This window comes from Drosophila eugracilis, unplaced genomic scaffold, assembly GCF_018153835.1.
Source record: "Drosophila eugracilis isolate 14026-0451.02 unplaced genomic scaffold, ASM1815383v1 contig_1765, whole genome shotgun sequence".
Lineage (NCBI taxonomy): Eukaryota > Metazoa > Arthropoda > Insecta > Diptera > Drosophilidae > Drosophila > Drosophila eugracilis.
In genome coordinates this window covers 4,974,777-4,999,224 of record NW_024572605.1, presented here as the reverse complement: position 1 = coordinate 4,999,224, position 24,448 = coordinate 4,974,777, and the positions used below count along the sequence as shown (strand labels likewise).

At 44.4% G+C, this 24,448-nt stretch overlaps 2 protein-coding genes across 2 annotated transcripts; both read right to left on the bottom strand.

Annotated features, from left to right (window-relative positions):
* Positions 1 to 175: 175 nt before the first annotated feature.
* LOC108104540 lies at positions 176 to 23,311 on the bottom strand. Its single transcript, XM_017210674.2, has 9 exons — positions 22,643 to 23,311; positions 13,535 to 13,814; positions 5,383 to 7,207; positions 4,713 to 5,283; positions 2,265 to 2,450; positions 2,046 to 2,203; positions 1,550 to 1,990; positions 1,192 to 1,492; positions 176 to 676 (listed from the first exon to the last, which is right to left on the bottom strand). Exons 2-9 carry the CDS (start codon positions 13,605 to 13,607, stop codon positions 488 to 490), a joined length of 3,744 nt encoding a protein of 1,247 aa, XP_017066163.1. The 5' UTR covers positions 13,608 to 13,814; positions 22,643 to 23,311; the 3' UTR covers positions 176 to 487.
* LOC108104541 lies at positions 20,744 to 21,773 on the bottom strand. The gene is made up of 2 exons (XM_017210675.2): positions 21,260 to 21,773; positions 20,744 to 21,199 (listed from the first exon to the last, which is right to left on the bottom strand). The coding sequence occupies exon 1, from the start codon at positions 21,608 to 21,610 to the stop codon at positions 21,422 to 21,424; it is 189 nt and encodes a 62-aa protein (XP_017066164.1). The 5' UTR covers positions 21,611 to 21,773; the 3' UTR covers positions 20,744 to 21,199; positions 21,260 to 21,421.
* Positions 23,312 to 24,448: the final 1,137 nt, after the last annotated feature.

Genomic DNA, 24,448 nt, shown 5'->3' with positions numbered 1-24,448 from the left:
GACTAAGCTTAGTTTTAAAAGCACTGAATTAGCAAGTAGCGTGTCAAAAAAATGTAAAATGTATGTAGAAAACGGTGATTTTCGAAACTGTAAGAACTTTTTAAGTTTCAAATCTCTAAAATTAACTATTTTTAGCACTTTTTCATATAAAATAAGTATATAGAAACCAACTTTCTATAAGTTAAAGTCTGATATTTTATTAATTTATAATTATTACTGGAGTACGAATACATTTCACATTTAAAATATGACGAGAATTGCAACAAAGGTTAAAGAATCCTACGCAACTAAGCGGGGGGCATTGCATCCAATCGAGGGATGCCAACCCTCCTTCTCCTTGTCCTTGTGTTCCATCGATTGATTTGATTAGAATTACGTTTCGAGTTCGCATTAATGATTAAAACTAGCAACTAGGTGTGGTTGGTTTCGGAACCTCCACATTGGAGCACCGGGGTGGTGATCGTGGGTCGTGGGTCGTCATGTCACTTCACTTCGTCCTGGCGCTGCGTAAATTCGATGCGGACAGCACCGACCGCGGCGGTGGCGGGCGCTCCAGGTTGTCCATGTGGTAGCGGCGCGTTGACGTGGAAGTCTCGTTCTTTCGGCCCAGTCGGCTCAAAGTGCTGGCACTGGTTGCTCCATTATGTGGCGGCGGCTTTCGCGGCAGTGTGGACATCTGTAAAATAAACAAAAATATTACAAAATTTTACTAATCTAAAAATATTGATAATGATAATGAATCTATTTTGAATCTTTTCAACCCATTAGCCATATTTCAAGACAAATAAAGACAACAACCTAGGGCTTTAGTTCACAGCTAAATATGTTTTCGTCGTTTTGGCAAAAACCAATTAAAAATTCCAACAAATTTGTTCAGACTTAATTTTTCGATCACCTTTGTTTAGTGATTCTTAGACAGACAAAAACCAGTTGCAAGTCTTAGGTTCTTATTGAGCAGAGAACTTAAATGATAATTTAATGAATAAGCAAGCTTGATTTTCGCTTTCACAGGTCTTCTTTGATTTGGAATTTTAATTTTATAAATAATTCTGGCGGTGTATAAAAAAGTCATTAATTATACACCTGGAAAAGTTTATTTACATTGGAAAAATATCAAAGCTTTTAGAAATTTTAGAAGAAATTTAAAAAGAACAATCTTTTAGAAATATAAAATGATTTCTTCTAACTCACCCGCTTATTTTGCTCCTGTGAGTAGTTGATCTCGTATCCCTCGCTGATGTGCTTGGGCTTCCAGGGAGCCAACATGGAGACTGACCTGGAGACAGTGCGGGTCATAGGTTGAAGTGGAGGCGGCTGCTGGGGCGCCTGCTGCTTGCCCTTGCGAAGGTCATCGCGTGACATGGACCGCCGGCGCAGGTTATATGGCTGTGGGATGTCACCCACCGTCGTGGCATGCAGATAGACCACGCTGCGCTGGCTGTGCAGGCTGGACTCGCCCTCAGTGCCAGAACTCTCAGCCGGATAGCGATCTCTGCGAAGACAATAGATGATCAGTTTTTAATTATCTTCTAATATATCACCATCATACCTTCCATAGCCCACATTTTCCTGACCCAAGCCGTTGAGCAGTGCACGGCGCTCGGCACTTCTAGCCGGCTTTGGTGGTCCCAGCAGCGGACGATCCTCGATGCGCTGGCTACGCGGTCCATCTACCGTTCTCTCCAGCGACATGGCTCTCTGACTGCTCCTCTTATGGCGCTCTGCCGGCTCTGGTTCCGAGCCGCTCTCGGAGATGTCATGCAGTTCGCGGGAGCGCGAGTAATGGCGTCTCTTCCGGAAGTCCACTTCGTCGCTGCCATTATCCAGATGCTGCATGGAGCTGGCCCGCTGCCGACTGCCGCCGCTTTGATTCTGGACCTTAGCCTGGCCAGCGAGCGTATGGCGGTAGTCACGGGCTAGTGGCGGAGGACTGCGGTCCAGGTGGTAGGCACTCTGCGAGTGCTTTGACTGACCCAGCGACGGACGACTCCTGCAAGGCATCAGATAAAGATCTTCGGAAAAAATTCAATCTTAATATCTCTTACCTTGGCATGCTGGTGGCCTTGGAAATGGTTGGTGGATTCGAATCCAGGTCGGTGTCGCCAAAGAAGCGCAGATTCTTGGCCGGAGCAGCTGTCGTATTGCGTTTGGTCCGCTTCAGGCTCGAAGTTGTCTCACTGTGTCCATTGACGGATACATTGAGCTGGAAGATCAGCAATGTTGATTACAAGGACGTCTATGGAAAGGTTTTTCTAAGCACTTACCTCCTTGGGACTGCTCTTGGCTCGCCGGTCCAGGGATCTGAACCAGCTTGTTTTCTCGACCTTCGCCGGGGGCGACTCCTTCGCCTTTGGCTGCTTTTTGGGTGGCTTGTCCGCTGGACTGCGCTTCACCAGCAGGGGACTAGCTTTGGGCGTGGACAGACGGCGTCGCATCGAGATATCGATAGTCTATAAATTTGGGAAAATTCTCATTAAAGTACTTAAAATATATATAGCCATGTTATTAATGTACTATATAAATTTAATGGCCCAAAAACCGAACATTAATTCCCACAGATACTGCCAATTGACGACCAATTTGATTGATATTATTCCCTACACAACCTCAGTTCGATGTGGTGGGCGGTTTGCTTTCGCTTTCGGGTCAAAGGTCGTCCTCTCCCACTGCCTCGCAACAGGTTGCGAATGTGGGGCAGGTGGCCTTTATGCGCGTGGCCAAGTGGGGGAGTTGGGCATAGGCGAAGTGGAAGGGTAGAGGAGTGGTTGCCCAGCCAATAAACTTGTTTTTGCCATTTGTGAATGCGACTGTGAGACGTCGGCTCGTTTTGGCCGGCCCAATGCAACTTTGGCCCACTTGCGGTTGAAACTGTAATAGGTATTCCGATTTAGGCATCAGCCAGGGGGCGGTGGGTAGGTGATTGGTTAAGGCCGCCCTCCTCCCCAAGCCGAATATTGGATTTCAAATTGAAAAGCGACTGCAGGTGCCCAACCCCCCGAACTAGATCTTTTATGTGAGACCCAACAATAAACCAGGGATTACGCACCCACTAAATCATTACGTATTCAAATATGCCCAGAATATGCGACGGCGACTCCCAATATAGTTTATGACCAAGTTGGGGGCCCCATAAATAAACTAACAGAATTATTGACACAAATTTCGGCGGTTTCTCTTTCTCATGTGTGTGTTTGCGTTTTTTGGTCATGTAGAATCTCTGGAATGAATGGCAAGCACTTAAAGATTTCTGCGGAACACTTCGGGCGGCATGTTTTTTATTGGATGCCCCCATGAATAATGGCAGCACATTGTCTCGGGATCCCGCATCCCTGGCTCTTTATAAATGCCTCTATCACGCAAGCATAATTTTTGACAACGGTCCGAGGCAGTGGCCACACCTTGTTCCCAAAAACTCCTGCAGGATGGGCTTACTCTCCACCTCTCTCTCTCTCTCATATATTCCCTTTAACCTGGCTGATTGTAAGAGTTTTTAGGCCGCCCACTTGGAACATCCGGCAGAACGAAAAGTGGCCACATCCTCTAGCCCTCTTAGACTTGGCCAAGAAATCCGCTGAAGCATTGCAAATTGGCTTGCAGCACGCAGCGGCAGCAACAACAACAGCAACTGTTGCAGTTGCAAGTTGCTAGTTGCTTGTTGCGCAATGTGGACAGCAACACCTCGGCAACAGTAGCTCCCAAACGTTTTGCATTGCAATCTGGGCATAAATCCCAATCCGAATCCACAGCCAAATCTAAGCCCAGTTTATTCAATTTCCCCCGCCTCGATGTTTGTCGTTTCGCTGTCAGCTTTCTTAATTTGCGAGCGCACTGACAAACGGACTGACAGAGTGACAAACTGACTGGCTGCCTGAATGACAGAATGACAGCAGCTGCGTGGGTCTTCCACTTCTATATCTTACATTAAACTAAATATATATATATATATATATTCCGATGCTCGACCCTCGACGCTTTTGTTCTTGCTCGAAATTTATACGACGCCTCGTCGCTGAATTGTTTAGCTTTTTTTTTTTCGTGTTAGCGCTTTTCGTTCCGTTTGCAACTCTATTTGGCCAGTTGTCGTTTATTACTTAAGCGTAGTCTTACTTTATGGTCTTGGCAGCTTGATCCCCCCAAGAATCCCCTCCCAGAAGAGATGTACCCCAAAGTGGACGTGACGTCTTGTCTTGTCTTCTTGGCTTGGCACCATTTTCGGCTGATCTCCGACGCCCACCCGCCTGCCAAGATCGCGTTTCTGACCGGAGCAGGAAGTGGTTCGTCTTGGACCGACTTCGGCTGGTACTCGACCCGACCCTACTCCTATTGGTACTCCCCCAAAAATGTGTGTAAGACCCATCGACGCAAGTCTTGATTAATTCGAAATTAATAATAGCCGACCATGACCAAATGAGCCGCCGAGGGTCTGGACTAGTAAAAAAAAAACTCTATGATCTTGACCAACCAGCCGGGTTAATGACCGCCGGCTGGCGCCATCAATTGGGCATTAGGCCAAAGGGGCTCGCAGTTGCACAACAACAAAATCAATGTTTTTCTATACCTCGGCTTTTACATATCATTCTGTTGCTAAGCTAATATTTAAATAATTATAAACAGAAAAATATGTATCAAATAGAAAATAAAGTCACTCATAAGTTTTATGGAAATTAATAAAAGAATTTGAAATCATGACTTTATAATGTAGAAAAACTCACCTTTGGTTCGCGTGAGGTCTCCTGGGCTGAGGTGTGATGCTCGCGGTACCTCGACCGCATCTCCTCCTCTCTGACCATATAGCGCTCCCTCTCCCGTTCCTTCTCTCTCTCCCTCTCCTTATCCTTATCGCGACGACTGAGAGTACTACTGTTCCCATTACTCATCCGATCCTTCTTGCCACTGGAAACATTGCTACCGCTGCTGCGACCACTTCCCCCATTACTGGCACTGCCTCCGGCTCCCGTGAACAACTGTTTGACCTTCTCGAAGCCACCCAGCTTCTTGTTTCGTTTGAGAGTACTGGAATCCTCGCTCTTTTGGGTCTGTGACTGAGAGTGCTGCTCTCGGCGACGCAGCGTGCTGGTGGCAACAGGATATTTGTCCAGATGGGGATCAAAGTGTGATCCATCATCGATGGATCGTTCCCTGTAAACGTAGCTGTGTTCACGGCGAAGGCGAGACGGATTCGCCTGCCTTTGCAACTGCCGCTGCTGGGCGCTGTCCCTGCGCTCCTTACGCAGGAAGGACTCGCAGGCCCTCATGTCATCAAGGACGGTGCGTTTGCGCCATCTAGATAAGGGTCAAGAGAAGGGTTTTGATATAAAACAAATTTATCTTTGGTATTAATGCTTAAAATTGCTTTTAAGTACGAATTAGAAAATCCCCTACCTTGTGGTCAAGTCTCCATTGAAGGACTCCTTGCGGAAATCGTTCTCGATTCCCGAGTCACCCTTGTCAAAGCTTCGCTGCTGCAGTTTATCTCTCTTCAAGCTGCTCTGCCAGTAATCCTCTCGCTGCTCCCGCTGCTGATTCTGCTGGGCGCGCAGTTCTGGCGAGGATCGGTATTGATCCGTCAGCTGTGAGTCCAGGCTCTTGGGCTCGTGCTCCAATCTATCCGCTGAGTTGTAGTCGCGCTCTCGTTCCCCGATGCGTTCGCGATGCCGCGACTCACGCACCTGTCCATCCCGCTGCGTTTCTCGCACATAGGTCTCCTTGACACCGCCATGGCCGTCATCATAGTACTTGGTATGCCGATAACGAGAAGTTTTCTCCATTCTGGGCAACGTGGAACCGGTATCCACTTGGGTTCGCTCAGGAGGATACTCATTGGACAGTTCCTGGCGCACAGGTCTATGGAAGCGTTCTGGTTCTCGTTCGGGAGTGGGTCTGGTCACCTCCCGATTCCTGTCCACCTGACGTTCTAGGGTGGCTCCTTCCCCGAAACGCCTCGTCAGGATGCGCGTCTCCAGCTGAGCTCTTCTGTAGCCCAACTCATCCAAATAAGGAGAAGGACTCACGCTTCTGATGACTGGAACTATGGGAGGTTCTGCCCTTCGGGGAAACTCTTCTTCATAGTAAACTTTTCTGGGTTCGTAGCCCAGGCCTTCATCCTCATCGCTTAGATTTCGAGGACTAAGCTGCTGCCATGGTGAGGGCGAATGACTGGGCCTGGTAACCAGTGGAGCTCCATTGGAAGTGGGCGAGTAACTGGGCCTCACATCGCTGGCCCTCGGCGGTCTGGCCGGAGCAAACTCCCTTTGCGGGGTGCGCACATCCCGGTCTATGGGTGAACGACGTATCTGGTCCTCACCCAGATCCAGCTGGGCATAGGTTATGCCCTCATTGGGCCTTATGTAAGAGAAGGCCGGCTGACTGATCACCGGCTGTGGGGAGAATCGCTCCATGGACAACCGCTTAACCAGGCCGTCCACAGTGCGACCTTTGGTCAGCGGCAAGCGCTCCGCTGGCTGCTGGGAGCTGTGCATATTCTCGCCGGACTTGGCCTGCAACGTCTCAATCCGATCGCGGATGCCCGCCGAAATGGTAGGACCTCCCGATTGGAGGATCGAACCGTCTAGCTCTGCCTGTGAGCGGCTCCTAGCGAGCAGTTCGCTCAGACCGCGACCACTTTCATCCTTTTCGCGCGGCGTGACGGCGTCTGATTTGCGTCGCTCTCGTTCCCGGAAGTAGTCCTTCTCAAAGAAATCCTCCCGCTGCGCCTGCTCAATGATAGGACTGAGCTGCTGCTTGGACTGGCTGTTACTATGGACCTTGTCTTCCGCTTTCCTGGCTAGCTTGCTGCTACCCACATCACTCTTGCTGCGCACTAAACGCCTGGCGCCGCCGTCTTCGAACCGCGGGTCCCTATCCAACTGGCTGACATTCGTGTCGCTCTTCCTACTGAAGAGGCCAAAGATCGAGGGGCGTTTGCTGGCCGGTTTCTTGGTGGAGGCGTCACTGGCACTGCGGGTCACAGGTTTGCCTTTCTTACGGCGCGTGGGCAAAGAATTGAAATCACTGGGCTGGTTCTGGCGCTTCTGCTTGGCCCGGAAGTTGGGTATGTGGTCGCCGTTCTCGGCTTTGCTGTGATGTCTGCCCGCCTGGGCGATTACCAGGGCGGCCTCCTTTCGTATATCCTCCGGATCTATGTCCTTGGGCAGCTGATGGTAACTCGGCTGGTTACCCGACGACTCGTACTCACTGGGATGCTTGCCTGTAAGAGATCAGAGAGGAAGAATAAACGTTGGATTAACATACAATTGCAGAGGCTGTTCCGCGAACTAGTTGGCATTCATGTAAAGACAAATTAGCACATTAGCCGTCCGATGATGTAATATCTGGCAGGCAGCTGTGGCCAATTCACACTTGCCAGCTGCCAGTGGCTAGCCGATAGCTGCTAGCTGTTGGGTCGCTAAATAAGGCAGCCCGTTCCCGTCCAGACCAATTCGGTTCAAGAGTTGCGAGACTGGCCGTCTGACAATGGATCTGGCCCACGTCTGTCTTCTCTCGAGACGAGATGCTTTCGGTATCCGAGATACTCGGATCTCGTCGAACGCCTGCTCTGTAATCGGACGCTGTAAGCGCTAATGGCCATTGAAGTGGCCGGGACTGGTGCGGTCCCCGTTGATCTATCTCTCATAAAGATTCCTCCACTTCCTCACTTTTTTTCATAATCATTATTATTTAATACGCCGAAAACAACAGCAAAGGGGCCACAAGAACAAAACAGAAACGCCAAGAAAAACGTGCCGAAACGAGCATCATCATTGTGGCCAGAACGAGATGTGCTAGCCGAGATGCGTGATCTCTCCAGTCAGTCAGTCAGCCCCTTTTTCCGGCCAACTCTAGACAAGCTCACACAGAAAGAAATTTAAGTGCGAATCATAAACTACATCATATTATTTGCTTTCAAAATCTGCTTTTGTAAAGTTTCTTTTTCCCCACTGTAGCTTACACATCTCAGAACTTAACGCTCACTGACGAGATCTTTGGATCATCGGAGGCATCTCTTTTCAGCGCTGACCTTGCCCCGAGATCAACTGGACTTCTGTGGCCCTACCTGGCATCTCTCCACCTCCCTGTGGCCCAACTTCTGCAGAGCATTGTCCATTCACCTGCACAACCTGTCACATTCGCGGACCCAGCGAGCGAGAACCGCTCCCACATTCGCTTGGATCGTGCTGCAAAATGGCAAAGTGACACCGATGTCTAATCGAAATTCAAACAACAATGAATAATGACAGAGCTGGGCGTGTCGTGTGCCAAATTGGTTTAGCCGAATGGGATTGGAAATGGGATTGAAAATTGGACTGGATTGGATTGGATTGGATTGGTTAAAGGGAACATTCTTTGAGACTCTCTGTGAGACTGTGTTTTTAACTGCCTCTATCTAGGGGCATCTCCATCACCATCTCCAACTGCAATCAGCTGTCATGCGATATGTGTCAAGGTGAAAAGTTGGCTTGCTGCACCATCATGATGGCTCACTAGTCAGTCGTCTTGGCCAACTTACAAGGTTTCATTTGGTCGAGCCGGCGGCGTTTTGTATCTTTCTCGTTGTGTATGGTTTTTTTTTTTGAGGCAACAGGAAAACATAAATTCGCACTAAGCGACAGCATCAATGTCGGCTAACCGTAAACAGTACCAACAAGTTCCCAAGACCCTAAGACAATGATCTTGGGGCGAGTGCAACATTTGATTGATTACCAGGCGCTGAGAGCCATTCATTAATCTAATCATTGATCCACTTAATGTGGCCACGCCACTTCCAGCGGGCTCTGTGATTTGCGAGACCATCCTAGGCAGTTCCATGAAATGCGATCTGATCCGAGGCCGAGAAGGAGCTGCGAATTTTAATAACCTTTTTTGAGCATTTGGGAAAAGCTGGCGATAAAGCATCTGATCCACTTTTCCAACTGGTCTGCCTCTGGGCCTCTTTCAGTTGCAAGTTTTGGTTACAAAGTTCCGGTTTTAGTTGATTTTTTTTTTTTGGTAGCTGCACATAATTTGGCTGTCGTGATAGCTTGGCGACTTTGCCTCAAACACACTGACCAACTTCGTGGCCACGCACCACAGAAATCAGTTGCGATTCGCGAGACTCATATAAATAATGAAATCTCAACGTTTTTGTGGCAAGACTTTCACTTGCCGCGAATGCTTACAGGAGCAGGTCGTCGATGGTTTTACTTTAGTTTAATGATACCACTCAGTAATTGTCTGGGCATGATGATGATGATGATGACGACGACGACCTCCAGTCCGCTTCATTAAGCCAACCACAACCACAAAGTCGGAGAAGCCACCTTCATCCATCCCATCTCGTCCCAACCTCTGCCTACCGCTTCCCCTTCCCGATAATAGCAAAACGTTTTAGTTGGCAAAAATGCTTTATCCCCCGCTGGCCATGTCAGTGACAAGATAAGGTCGTGCCAAGTTGGCTAAATGGGAGCTCACCCGCATTCCTGCCCCCTCTCGCTACTGGTCTAGGCGTGCACTAAGAAAATTGAAATATGAAATTAAAAGGTAAGTGGATATCTGAGTGCTATTAGTTCTCCCATATTGAAATCCAACTATGAAAGGCTTTATGAATATATTTTTCTCAGTGCATGTCCTAGGACTGGCATGCTAAGGATCTGCGTAGGTTGCCATGGGGTATTTCAATTAACCAGGCGCACTTTCGATTTCAATAAAGGGCCCAGATCGGCTTTTATCTGGACTCTAGCCGAGACAGGTCGCATTTATTTTGCGTATGAAAATAATTTAATGCTCCTCCTCGGCTAATCGTGGCTGTTGGGAGCTCTCTGGACTGAGGACCTAATCACATCAAAAGACGGCACCGCGTCCTTGGGGCAGCCAAAGTATGCAAAGCAGCGTGTTGTGGCAATGCAACTGTGGCAGATAGTTGGCCAATTAAAATTGTTCGCTGACCAATGCGCCGCATGGCTTTCAAAACAAATACACCACAAACTGGTGAACTTTCGCTAAAGAATGGAGGCGATTCAAAAGACTGAGGCGACAAACTTGTTTCTCCCCCTAAGCGGCTGTCAACAGCAACAGCTATAGATTTAGCTGAAAAAGCCACGGCGAGAGCGGATAAACAAATAACAAATCACCGAAAATAAAATAAAGAAAAACCAAAGCTAAAAAGCCAAAAACCAAACCGAAACCATTCGACGAAAAAGAGTTAAAGAGCTCTAAAAATAATCTGCGACTCATTTCAATACACATTTCGATAAACAAATGACGCAATCGTCTGCAATTCCAAGTGATTTTCTGTTTCTGTGACAATTGAAGTTTCTGGGCACACGAGGATTTGTAAGGCAAAAGCGTTTGGATGATCGACAACTCCATTTAGCCGAATTTACCCGGGCTCTCTATATAGATTCTCGCTCTGCGAACGCGTATATATCATGTCACATAGCACGAAGCACTTCTGTTTCTTTTTTTTGTATTTGTATTTAAGAACGATAATGACAGGCGGGCCAAGAACCTGACTGAATCCAATATAAAAAGCGACTGAAAGCAATCTCCGGCGAACGGGCAGCAACCAGTCGACAACTGCGACTGCCTACGCCAATGTCACTCGGCAAAAATAGTTAATAAAAAAAAAAAAAAAAAAATAAATACAAAAAATAACAGCGAGAAAATAGTGCGAAATTTGTGGGCAGGCAAGCCAAAAATGAGACTTATTAATTAAGTTTCTTAGGCAACGCAAACGCCAAAGCAAATAAAACAAAACATATGCAAATGATGAATTAATAAAAAGCATAAATGGCATTTTAATAGTAGCCTTCCCAGCCCCAAAGATGGCACGAGAGCAAACAAAATAACAAAATTAAAACCAGTTGGGGCTTTGACAAAGTTCGCACTCGAAAGCAAATCAAATGTGGAGCTTGTGGCTTGGCCAAGTTGGAAGCGCACACAATTATGGAGACAAGGAAACGTAGCAAATCTCAAAATAATGACTTGCTCTTTGCCTAATTAAATTAATTAATTAAAGGTGTACGAGCTCATTAGAGAGCAGAGCAAATGGGGGAAATGGAGTCTGGATTGAGTGGGGCAGCATTACGCAATCCTACGCTTTTCTAGAGTAGTTAAAGGTGGACTTGTTCTCTCGCAAACGCCTTTTTGAAATCGGCCATCTAAAAATTATGTCATCGTACTCTGTACTTATATAGGAAATCAGGCAGATCAGGCTAGAAGGACAACGACTTGGCCAGATTTCGAACAAAAGGAGTCTCGTTAAGGCATTGTTCCCTTGCCTTTCGTCTCGTCACCTGTCGTCCGCCTTCGAAAAACAAAAAAAAATAAAAAAAAACCTGGCTAAGTGCATCCACCAGGCCCAAGGCAGAACAGCTGCCAACCTGACTCGTCTTGGCCAAATTTGTCGATCCGCAAGGTTGATCACGACGCTCGCCGTCTCCGCTAGCGAGGCTCACCTGTAACAGTGCCGTAAATTGTCTGAAATTAGTCGTCTTTTAGTTGATTTTTTACAGTCAACAACTTTGACTTTTGACTGCACTGTAATTTAGCAGAAAATTCACATGTTAACTTGCGGATGAAAAATGCTTTTTTTTCTCCTTTTGCCTTGTGCCCAGAGGGCGAATAATTTTCCACAAAAGCCACCAGATTGCTGTCGTCTTCGCTTAATCTCGCTGCTTTGTTGCGTCAAAATTAAATCATCATTAAATCTGTGTTTTACACATAATTGCTTTAATTTGCATGCAAAGATAGCGAAAGGAGAGAGGAAAGAAGAGGGCCTGAGATTCATTTTCAACTCTCGGTTAAATTACTTTAAGCGTTTGTGACTGCCGAGTTAATTTCGTACTTAAGACATTACTTTGCTAATTGTGGTTGCTAAATTCTTTAAGAAATTAAAAATGTGGGTCTAACTTTGGATAATAGAAGCCCTAAAAACATAAAATGTTACTAAAAAAATATCCAAACTACAATTTTAGACCTAACTAAGATTTTTTTATTACAAACAAAACAGCATTTATTTCATCTTATTAAGCAAAATATTTTTTAATTGTCTTGTTAAGACCTAATCAGACCTCTTAACCTTTGGTTGAAATCTTCTCTCACAATCTTCTTTAACTTGTGCTAGCGACGACCTCGCAATCAAAGCTAATGAATCGTGCCTGGTTGGCAGATTGCCTAATAACGTTACATTTTCGGCGACCTCGACTTGTTGCATTTGCCTAAACCAATTCAGAAATTGCAATTAACTTCGTTTATGTCCATTAAACGAGTTAAACCGAAATGGCAGCCATTTGATGCAATTACGCAATGGGGGAAAATCTGGTTCATAACCATTTTGGATTTCAGATCCACGCACAAGTGTACAAAAAGGACTTGTATGTGTGGTTAATTAGCCATATGGATATGGTCAAGACCATAAGCCATACCATAAGGAAATGCCAGTCGAAATGGCAGTTCTAAATTGGTCTGGGGGGACTAAGCTAAAAAATTAACATTTGCGCCGCTTTAGTCATAATCAATTTTTAATTTCTTCATTCCGGACAGTGGCCATAAATTCAATCCGGCTATGAAATAAATCCCATGTCGTTTGCTGTCTCGGCTGCCAGACATAATCATAACAATAATAATATAGTCGAAGCTGCGGAGACAAAGCGTCCCCATGTCCAGCTCTCCAGCTCTCCAGCTGTCCAGATGCAGTGGGTCCAGTTCAGTTTTGTCCCGTCCCACCCCTTCTGGCTTTCCTAGAGAGATGATCATGCAAAATGATACCCGAACGGCGAGAGCGAACATCTCTCGTTGGCGACTTGTTGTAATGCCTTATAAAATATCAACTTATTTAAAATAGTTATATGGGTGCTCTCTACTTTATGCCATAGAGTGTCTTGGTGTGTGTGTATTTGTGCGATTATTCTCAAGGTAAACTACATTTTATTGTTGGGGCGGCTTTGTTATTATTATTTTTATTGCTTTTGGCATTCGTTCTGGCTTTATTCGCCCACCAGCACGAGGTTTCTCATTGTTTTTCTTTCTTTTTGCCACATATGTATTATGGCCAAGTTACTTGTTTGTTTTTCATATTCATATTCTTGGCCAAATTTCAAAAGCTAGAAAAACTGAAGAGCTTCTCTAGCAGCGGTGGTTATGCAATCGATGGATGGTCGGATAGATGGAAAGCCTTTGGCCAAGTTAATGAGTTGCATTCGCGTGGGTAGTTTGGCGTCCGTCATTGATTGACCAAAATTGGCCTACTCACACACACAAACACACACACACATGTGAAAATATACGGGTAAGTTTTTTCAGATGCCACTTGGTTAGTAATTTTTGCTGTTGCTGTTGTTGTTAGCTGGTTATTGATGAGGTTTCTTATTTAGCTGGTTTTTGCTTAGTTTGTCATTAGAGATCTTTGTGGTGGGTTCGTGTTCGCCGCTCTCATTTGGCGGCTGCGCGTGTTGGTTATTTGTTTTTAATTTCTGGTTTTGGTTTTTGGATTTTTGGATTTTTAGATTGGGGTTACGATTGTCGGGGGAGGTTTTGGTTTCCTTATAAACGCACTGACCTATCCGCTTCACGTGCACATCCCGATTAAAGCTGACCCTTGGTCCTCCTCCGTTCGTGGCTCCACTTTGCATCTTATCTTGTGGCTTCCTACTTTATCCTTGGGTTGCTTTTCTGGCTAGTGATCTCTGATCTCTGTCTTTGATTTTCTCTCTCCTGTCGGGTCTTCTTGTAGTAGAATCGCAACCCTAAGTAAATTCTTTGTGTGACAGTCTCATCGAACTGTTTGAACTCTGCGCATTTTCCATTTAAACTAGGCAATCTAAATGGTTTATTTTAAGCTGCAAGAAGAAATAATTCTCTCAGTTAGCCTCTTTTTCTTTTGGTTATTGGTGTTATTTGATTATATTTCCAGCTTGAGTTAAGTTTGCAGCTCGTCGGTTAGCCTAGTTTGTGTTTTTCTGTTTTTTCCTTGTTTTTTTTTTTAGGTTTGTTTTTCTAGTTTGTTATTAATCTTTATGTACTGTACACAAGTATTATTAAAAGTAAATTAGTTAAGCCAATTTGATAGGAGGTTTAGGGAAAGATTTATTAGAAGATGAATAGATTCAAGAAATAATTACAATTTAATTTACTTTGTCATACTCTGGGACCCCTTGAAAGAGTATTAACATGACAGCAGTCAAAAGAATAATTGCCAATTAATTCTTATTCTTATTCCGATTCTGATTCTGATTCTGATTCTCAACCCAACTCCGACGCTCACACTGACTGATTCCCGAGTTTCGGGAGTGGGCACAATCGAATTGAGTTTTATTTTATGTTTTTTTCTTCTTTCTGACAAAATTACAAAAATAGACACACGACGAGGGTGCTTGGGCTGCATACGAGATTCAAATTCTGGCGTAGAGGGGGGCTGGGACAAAGGTGAGTCGGGAGTGCCTGAGAGGAGAAGACTGTAGAAATATTGATTGCGATTAAGCAAACGCGATAATATTCATATTTGAATACGAGAGTGCAAACTCTATTTAAACAATGCATTATGCCCGAGGACACTTGGACTGCTCAGCTCCAGTCTTTCCCGTATCCCCTATCCCTGGATTCCAGGTTTCCCCCTCAAAGGAACGTCCAGTTTAAACAACTGCTTCATGGACACGCACCCACCCAAGCGCACACATGCAAAGACTGCGAAATGAGAGACTTTAGAAAGAGCTTTGGACTTGCTAAAAATGTTGGATACCCTTTTAGTATTCTTAAAACCTTTGATAACCTAAATGAGTATTTATCTGCCTTTAAATATTAGTTAACAAAAATCTATAACTTTAGAACATTTAGAAACCTTTCGAAATCAAATATTAAAGAAATACTATTACAAGTTGTTTTTTGTTTTAGAAGTTAAAGCAAAACTTGCAGAGTATAACAAGAAGCTCGGTAAAGTGTGGAAAATGCCTGTCTATTATGGCACCTGGACAAGGACGAGGCCGCTGCTCATTCACTTACTGGCTTACTTACAAGCCGCAGTCCTACAGGCTATGGACATCCCTAGTTCATAACGAAAGCCCAGACCCAGACCCAGACCCAGATACAGTCCCAGTGCCAGTGCCAAAGCCAGTCCCATTCCCACTCCAGACTCTGAAGCTGAGTTTACGCTCTAACGAGCACAATCGCCCGGCTAGACATCAATGGCCACGTCGTCTGTCTGATCACGGGCACCGATGCAGTCCATTTGCAGGGGGAAAAACGCTGCGAGCTGCCAATAAAAATCCTTTACCATATAATTTGAGTGCGCATGCGTGCGCCCTGACGTTGATGGGAGCCAAGTTTCGAGTCGAAGTCCAGTCCTGGTTGGACCTGGAGATCGGATGGATGGGATGGAACGCAGGCGCTTATGCGCAATGCTATGCCAGATGCCGATGTCCGATTCCCGATGTCCGATGCCCGATGCCCGATGCCGATTGCCGAGCGTTGATTGCGCCATGAACGTGATTTGTTTGTAAACACGCATTATTAAGGTGTAATAAACATAAAATTTGTATCGCTTGGCGGACCTTGGAAGTAGTCGGCACTGCAGCTCTTTTTTGCAATTGCAATTGGCCACCTCACCTCATCCTGGCCCCCATCACATCTTTCAATTAAACTAAAAAGCTCTACTACTCCATTCACAGCTCAACTCACATTTGCATGCGTCTCGGGAGTAGCTAATTTCAGTTGAATTATGCGAAATTATATGAATTACGCCCCGTACATGTGGGAATGGGATTAGATTAGCGCTCAGAGTAAAAAATTTAAGATTTCCCCTCAGCTTTTCGCCCCCTTCCCTTTGCCATAATCGTTCTGAACTTGAACTTTAACACGACGGTAATGATAGGAAACCCCAGAACTCGAACCTGAATCTAAATTCAAGCCCAAACTCCACCCAAGTCTGGCGAATTCCCTCCGCACCAAGTGAAACCAAAAGTGCGCAGCAAAGCAAACAAACGCCTCGACTTTTTGCCCACTTTGCGTGTGTTCTCAGCGCCGCCAAGTCGATCTGACCTCTGGGGTTCAGCCAGCCGAGGGAGATCGGCTGGGTCCACTGGGAGAACGCTTGTTGGCCGAAAGCAAGCCGCACGCTTTCATTGAAACACTGGCAGAAAATTCAACGACTTAAAAGTATTTTAAGTACTAAAGGCAAAAGGAATAAGATGTATCTGAGAGGATTGTTTGCAGTAAGTACTAAGTAAAAGTATTAAAAAGTGTCTAACTAAATTTCTAACCATTTTTCCGCAGTGTATCAGCCAAAGCGGCCTTTCGCATAGAAGTGAAAATGAAGGTGTAGTCCAATTTGTAAGTATGGCCAAGCCCTGTGGCCATTCAAAGTCCATGTTATGCAAAGATCAGAGCAGCTCCGTCTACCCACCGCCCCCCTTTTGGAATGCTGAATACTGAATTCTGGATCCCGACTACTCCCTCTGGAGCGGAGGAGCCAAGCCGGCCTGAACTGGACGTTGTTGTCTAGCGATGGAAACATTTTTCCATGCGTGCCTCGCCGCTCCGCCGCTTTGTTGGTGGCGCTCGTTCGCGTCTTCGACTTTGGCAAATACTTAATTGCATTTCGATATCTATGCCGAGGCATCTGTGAGTGAATGCCGCTGCTGCTGCTGCCTCAGCGGGCCGACTGGCCAATACCCAATGCCCAATACCCCAATACCCAGTGCTCCAGACGGCCAAGAGGGGTGGACAGCCAAAGAACGCGCCGGCGCTGTCTTTGGTTAGGCCAGGAGTCGCAAATCGAGAATGGGGAATCGCGAATCGAGAGTTTGGTTTGGGCCAGGCCAATACCAATGCGTTTAGTTTGGTCTGGACTGGAGTGAAGTGGAGTGGAGTGGGCCTGAGACCCTGGCGACTGGCGTTGTGGGTATTGTCAGGTCTTACAACTAAATTCCCCTTGAGCCGAGCGCTTTACTAAGGAAATTAGTAATTGCTACTCCCATTTAGAGACATCTATGCGACCATCTATGTACGTGTGGCATTCGCCAGATGATGACGATGACAAGTTCCCCGCTCGGAGATTGTCTGGCGATTGTCCAGCGCCCACTCACAAATGTTAGCATGGGCGTGTAAGAGAGGGGTTTGCAATTATATTAGAACTATGCTTAGTCTTAGCTTAATATATTATATATAAAACATTTCCTAAATTCCAAAAATATCTTTGTATTCTAACAACGTTCTTTAACCCCTTTTAGTCCACGTCACTGGGACCGCCTACCAATGCCAAACTTAGTCACATTGTCTGTCATCGTTTTTGTTGCCGCTCCGCTGTCGTTTTCACGCTTTGTTAGCCAGCTAAACTGTATCTGTATCTGTATCTGAATCCGTGCTGGCCGAGAGGAAGAGGAAGCCTCCCTTTGTGCTAGTATCTCACACTCGGACTTGGACCACTATGTATGTTAGAAGGTTAATCTGTGCGGCATTACGTGGCAACTTTTTCGTGCCGTGTGGCAAGTGTCGATAGCATAATTGCAAGCTGTTCCCAGCTAAATACGAAAAAAAATGTAAATCAATTTCTTCGCTTACATGTCTGGGTATAATTTTTTTTGTATTTTTTTGCATGATTAATAATGCTCGAGCGGCCTGAGATCGCCGGCGGGCGAGAAAGAAGACAAAAGATTTCACTTTTCGAACTCATAATTAGCCCTGGGAGTGTAAGTATATCTATCGGAGGTGATGGAGCGCTGGATTCTATCCATGTCATTGCTGGTGGCTGTGCGACTCCTAACCTGCACGGAAATCAATTAGGCAGTGTGGAGATTGGACAGTAGAGAGTTCAGATCGATCGATCGATCATAAGTCAACAATCGCTTAAAATGCGACCAAAATGGAAGGAGAAGATGCGAACCAAACACCAAATTGGGGGGAAACTTTTAAGTATTAAAAAGATTTTATGATATCAGATTTTGACATATTAATGGCAAGAATATTTTCACTTTTTAAAGGTAACATTATTAAAATTGTATAGTTTCCAAAAGGCTTTAACTCTCAGGCCTGTTTGTGGAATGCTTAACCCTTTTTTTTTTGACAACTCCTGGCGCCACTCCTTGCTCCTCATTCTCATGCTCATCACTTCAAAACCCCCACCAACTGACTGTTGAATTCTTTGCTCGTTATCGCTGGAAATTCGCCAACAATTGTGCGCAATTATTGGCCAGAGAATCCACGAAACACGAAGCTTTCCCTGGGAAATCAATAAAGGAGGCAGCGTCAAAAAGCGCGGTGGCAAAGGTCAGCCAGCTCATCTTAAAGCTAGAAAAGAAAAAAAAAAACAGAAAAATAAAAACCCCTGGAGTCAAGGAAATCGAGTGTCTTTCGTTGAGTGGGAAAAGGGCGAACTTGCACGCGATGCTGGCTGACTGTTATTTTTCCTTTAAGCAAATCCAAAGCCAACATCGAATCCAAAGCCAAAAGCAATGCTGCTGCCTTCTTTGGGTCTGTAGTGCATGTCATAACCAACGGTGCATGCGCCATCTTCCGCCTTGCATAAGACCCCCGGATGGTTTCACTTTCCCGGGGTAATTAAAGCCGATCGTCCGGCTATCGGCTAGCTAGCGGTAGTAGCTGAAATCGTAATTTATGCTAATTTCAGTTTGCAGATCGTTTAATTGATCCGCGTTAGATTCGATTTCGATGGAGTGGATGGAGGAGGGTATTGCTACTGACTGTCTGAACTAACTCATTGATATGCATTCGGTTTCGATTCGGTTTCATTCCGAATGGAACACAAGCCAGCCAATGTTGTTGACCGCGAATCAAAGTCGATTACTTGTCGGACTGGCATACAAAGTACGCTTTCAACACGGCCTTTTCGTGCAATTGTGCTCCTCATTGGGTAATTCGGAGGAGAGGTGGCATGCGACTTATGGTAACATTATGAAAGCGTTACAAATCTTTACCTTTTTGAATACGACACTTCACTGTAGTTGTCCATTACAGATGGGGGCCCACTTCAGATGGGGCCGCTCTGAGTACGTGATAAGGCAATGATGATGATGATGACGATGATGACCCATCATAGACCAAATCGCGTCTCATTAACATTTCGGGCATAATCGATTCAGTTTTGAGTGGCCTGTTTTACATCTAATTTATGTGCATGTAGCAGTGTCTCTTGGCCAAATGATATCATGATGAACGGCCCACGTCTTGGGGGCGATCCGATTCTTAGAAATTCGTAATTGGCTCGCAGATGAAAGCGCCCCAAAACAGAGCGAAACAGGCGAAACTATCAGCCAATACATCAATTTAATGACTTCATTGAAAGCTAAAGCCTTCTCGAAACCCAAACTTAAATACAAAAACAAAAAAAATAAAACATTTAAAAAAAAAACAGAAGAGCCCGAAATACATTTTGGGCTTTTGGGGCTCATCCAGCTTCCCAGAGAATGCCGTTTACCTGTTTCCCAGGGCGTCGAGTTGCACCTGCTTTTTGCCCCGGCGACACTTGATATGCCCCAGAAAGGTCAGCTTTTGAACTCTGGCAGACAAAAAACCAAATTAAGCCAAACGAGCGTGTCAAATGCCTCTAATTTGCGGGGCCTGGGGCAGAGGCAGGGGCAGAAATAAACCCAATTGAGACCCAAAAGTACTTCCGCAGCAATCTATGAAGTGTCGTATGCCATTTACCGTTCCGTACGATCCGATTTGATTTGATTCAATTCCCGCGATCTGACTTCCGCCGAAGAGCGGCTCAATGCCAGGCTGGCGATGTTTGGGCTTTTAAATCGAATGCGACCAAATCAAATAATTTGTTAACACTACCGCTTAAGTCAACAGTTAAACAATCAGCGACCGACGTTGCCGCTTTCAGGCCGATTGCGCCACAGACATTGACAGACATTGATTTTTTAAAGCCATTTGGCGAGTTTTGCCCGGCTTTTGTTTGGCTGTTGAACCCCCATGGGCAATTAAAGCTGCACGATGCCAAAGTGAATGTGCGGCGAGCTGCGAAGATCGGCTTCGCACTTCCAATCGATCGCGTAAGGTCACCAGGGAGTGGGTTATATCAAGCTGATTCCATCGAAACGGGAAGAAAATGTGTGTGTGATTATTATGCAGTCCTTACAAAACCTCGGCTGGAATTTGATATATATTGGTTTTGTAATTTTTCAAGTCATTTAACTTTTTATTTTTGGGTTTTTGATTAGTAATCAATTTGAAGTCTCCATTCTGGTTATTATGAAAAAGCAGCATTGCTATCTTAATATCAACTTCAGAAATGTAATAATTATATATTGTCTTTCTTGGCTCTAACCATAAGTGACTAAGTACCTGTATTCCATTAAAGTTGCTAGAAAACTGACATAACAACTGTATAAGCTTGTTTACTTAAATTTAACTATTATCATTATAGCTGGATTTTATTAACTTTTTACAGACTTTAATGGTAAAACAAACTATGAGTGGGATATTGAAATAAACTCAGAAACCAAACTTATCTAAGAACCAAGCTATGCCCATTGCTGCTAAGCAAACAGTTGCATTAGTTCCGAGAATGAACTCTCTGGCGGCGAGTGCCTTTGATCTCGGTGACTAATTACCGAGTAGGTGTACGTGTTAAAAGCCGGACACGGACACTGACTCAAAGCAGGAAGCTTCAAGGGGCACGGGTCACCAACGAAATCGAATACAAATGAAATACAGAAAATCGAAATGCTGGCTGGCATCGCCTTGTGCACAAATACAAATCATCCTTGACGCATGCACACCAAAAACGGCAGCCAAGTAAAAAAAAAATAAATAAAAGTTAACAAAAATATCGAAAAAGCTTGAAACTGAAAAACAAGATAATACGGAGGCAACGCAACTCCCAAAAACGAAAATGAAACAGGCCGTAGGACTGCATACAAGGCAAGGCTGTAGACCTTTTTTGGCCACATCAACAAAAGCGGCTTTTTCAGAATTTTCAATTTTTTTTCTGTTTCTGTTTTTGTTGTATTTTATTTTAAAACCTCCAAACCAAAGCGAAACCCCCTGAACCCCCGCCCAAAAACCCTGTATAAGGCGTCCCTCCTGATCGGAGGCTTCGTTTAAATTGACGTTTATTTCCAGACGATGGCGGTCGAAACTTTCGAATTTTTGGGCTTTAATGAGGAGTCGAGTTAATTTGGCCGGGCATTTGAAGAGGCTCACAAGGCTTTTGGGGTCCTGAGCTGCAGCTAACAAAACGAGAATGAGGTGTTTACCAAGGCACCTACAGAGACACAGCGATATATATACATATATCTGTACATATATATAAAGTATATTTTACCAGCTTTAGGCGTCCAGAGATACAAGTGACGTCATGGGCCTGGCATTGGCATTGAAACTCAAGGTTGGCTTGGTAAAATCTTTGGGGCAATAAACCGTCTCCCACGCCAATATACAAAAACTTATATATAAATATATATAAATTAGAACTGTCGAGTTGGCCTTAGTCCAAGTGATTTTTCTTATGCTCTTGACGATCCTGCCAGACTAAAAAAGGATGCGATATGTACATCGAATGTTTGGGATATAGATTTGATAGGGCCAAAAGATCGCCCACCACAACGATTACGATCTGCGCATAACGCACAGATGGCAGGCCAAAAAACCAGGCTAACGTTTTCTTCACGTCCATTTTTTTCTTCGGTTTTGGTTTATCTTTGGAACTTTGGAATATATCTGAATATATCGAGATTACTATGAAATGAGCACTAACTCCCTGGCGATAGGGTTTTCGATTCTGATTTGTTAATGAATAACAAATAGCTTTGAACCTGAATTCAAATGTGCCGATTCTAACCAATTACTTATGTATATTTGGCCAAAAAGCCACACAACAGCCATAAATATAAAATTCCTAATCGTATTAAAAGCCAAAGCTAATGTAAATTTCGCATTTGCAATGCTAATTTGTAAGAACCAATATATATATAGTTAACCTGAGAGTAAGCAGATTTAAAAGATTCTCTCTATATATATATATTTTAAAAACGATCAAAACTTTCACTCAACTTGGCAGTCATCACTAAAAAATGTTTGCTTTCAGTTGAGTCGAGGCCTTCAGAATTCTATTTCCGCCCGAAAACAATAAAGACGCTCGATCGAGTTTTTTCCTCTTTTTTTTATCAACATTAGAATTGGCTATTGGTTATTAATTTGCATCCCCATTCAAAAGACCCGCCGAAGGTTGTTAAGTGTATTTGTTAATGTTAATGTTAATGCTGGCCAAGAAGAAATGAGAAAAGAAAGTAGATCTTCTTTGGCGAACTCAAACCGAAAATGACTTCCAATTAACCGGATCGGGCGAAAGGTTGAGCGGTTCAATCAGTAACTTCAACTATAGCTCTGACTCATAAATTGGCGTGTTAATGCGTTGGCCGACAGTATTCTATATACGGATATGGAACACCCACCCACATAAGTGTGGAACTGGGACACACTATTCGGGGGGTCGTAAAACCCACTGCAGATCTGTTATTTCGAGATTACGTTTTGCGAGGCTGAATTATTCAAGAGCATTCGCGTACGAGTAGATAGCCAGGGCTTTTTAGTATGGATAGTCCGGAGATCCGTTACGGTTTTCAGTTGGTTATCAGCGTATAAGCATCTACGGCGTTAGCTGGCGGTTTTAGGGTGGTTCTACTGTACAAAATGATCGTCGACTCACCTCAAAACAGCATTCCTCGTGCGTTAGTGTGGGGGAGAACAAATGTTTTTGCAGTTCTAAGTAATTTGCGCAGTTCTAATTACGTTTATTTTGTATTTTGATGTGGGTTCGTTTTTTGCGGCTTTTGTTCCCCCTTTTTTTTGTTGTATTTTGTATTTTGTATTTATTTTTTTTATTTTTGTTATTATTTTTCACTTGCCAAGTGTCGTCGCGAAAACTGTTGCTTATTTGCAATTTATATTTGTCGCTTTTAAAGGCTGTCGAAGTTGGAGTTTTGGTATGCACGTCAAATTTTAATTAGTCGAAAAACGTTTGCACAATTTAGCCAAAAATTTATCACGATTTGTGTTTGAGATTTTGTGTCGTTTTGCGTGGGTTTCGCTCAACGGTTGAATGGACGTGCCGATGGTCGTTGGTTTGTCTTAAACTTTATATGGTATTGGCATGGAGGATCGAACGATATATCCTCTGTGGCAGATGGGCGCTGGCCAGTTCGTTTTGGTTATATATATATATAATGTATATATATTTTTGTAATTATTTATTTCTGGTAATTGCGAACGCGACGCAGTTTCGTTTTGTTTTCAGAGCTAAATCACGAGCTTTTCTCCGGCCCAAGTGATCGCGAGTACGTCTGAGAGCCGACTGAAGTTCAGAGCCAACTTTTCTGGCCAAGATCGCTGCCAAAGCTCGGAACTCTGAGAAATAGAGAGATCTCCAAACACAGAGAGAGAGAGAAAGAGAGAGAGAGGGAGAGAGCTTAAATCGGGCCAACAAGTGGCGCAGCAACAAGTAGCCGGTGTTTACAGAGAGCGATCGCGATCGCTGGCAAGTTCGTGTTCTGGAGTCTTTCGTTTTACGAATATGAATCAAATCAAGGTTCGAGTACTCACTCGAAAACAAGTGAAACCAGATCGCCCAAACATTCTTGGGATGTTTTCCTACGCGCACGCTGGCCAATATGAAAATGATGTTCCTGCCTGTTCCGACTGTCAACCAGTTTCCCCCACTGGCTTCTGTTCTGTTCGGTGACCCTCGGCCAGCTGCTCATCTGCTCATCCGGGCAGTTCTCCTCCTCCCCTCCTTGCCATCAGGCCACTCCCACTCATCAATCACTGGTCATTAAAGCCGAGCACTAATTAATTCATCTTCTAGATACAACCGAGCAGGCGCTAATCCCTGGCCACAAAAGTAAACAAAGCGTAAAATATGCCCAGAACTTAACACTCGAATATCTTTTAAATAAAAATACAGTGCATCTTCTGTTCCACGAATTTTCCAGAATGGAAATATCTGTTCGGGCTTTTCAGTTTAACTTCTTCTAGATAACATAGATAAATGTTCTATGGCTTCATTATAATTCCTAAAGAAATGAAAGCCAAAATCACATCATCCTTTCTTCAGTTCAGTTTAAGATGGCACGTTAGTACCACAAATAAAGTTAAACTTTTAAGAACGATTCTTACTTCGTGAAGCCCCTCTGTATTCACATGCTCGCACATTTGCGCGTTTATAGCCACACACTTGAATATTTGAATATCACAGTAATTAATCAAAAAGTCAGAGAAATAAGCAGCACATTCAAATAAATCATCGATCGTCATCGTCGGTCAAGAAACTATAAAGCACGTCCACTCCGTACCCTCAACCCCTTACCACCTCTTATCGAATCAAAGGAACCCATTTCGATTTAATAAAGTTGTCAACCCACGATACTGGCGTGTGAAGCGCTCTTTGGCTATACACAAAGAAAAAATATTGTTACTTAAGTTAAATATTCATGTTTTATTCTATTGGTTGGATTTA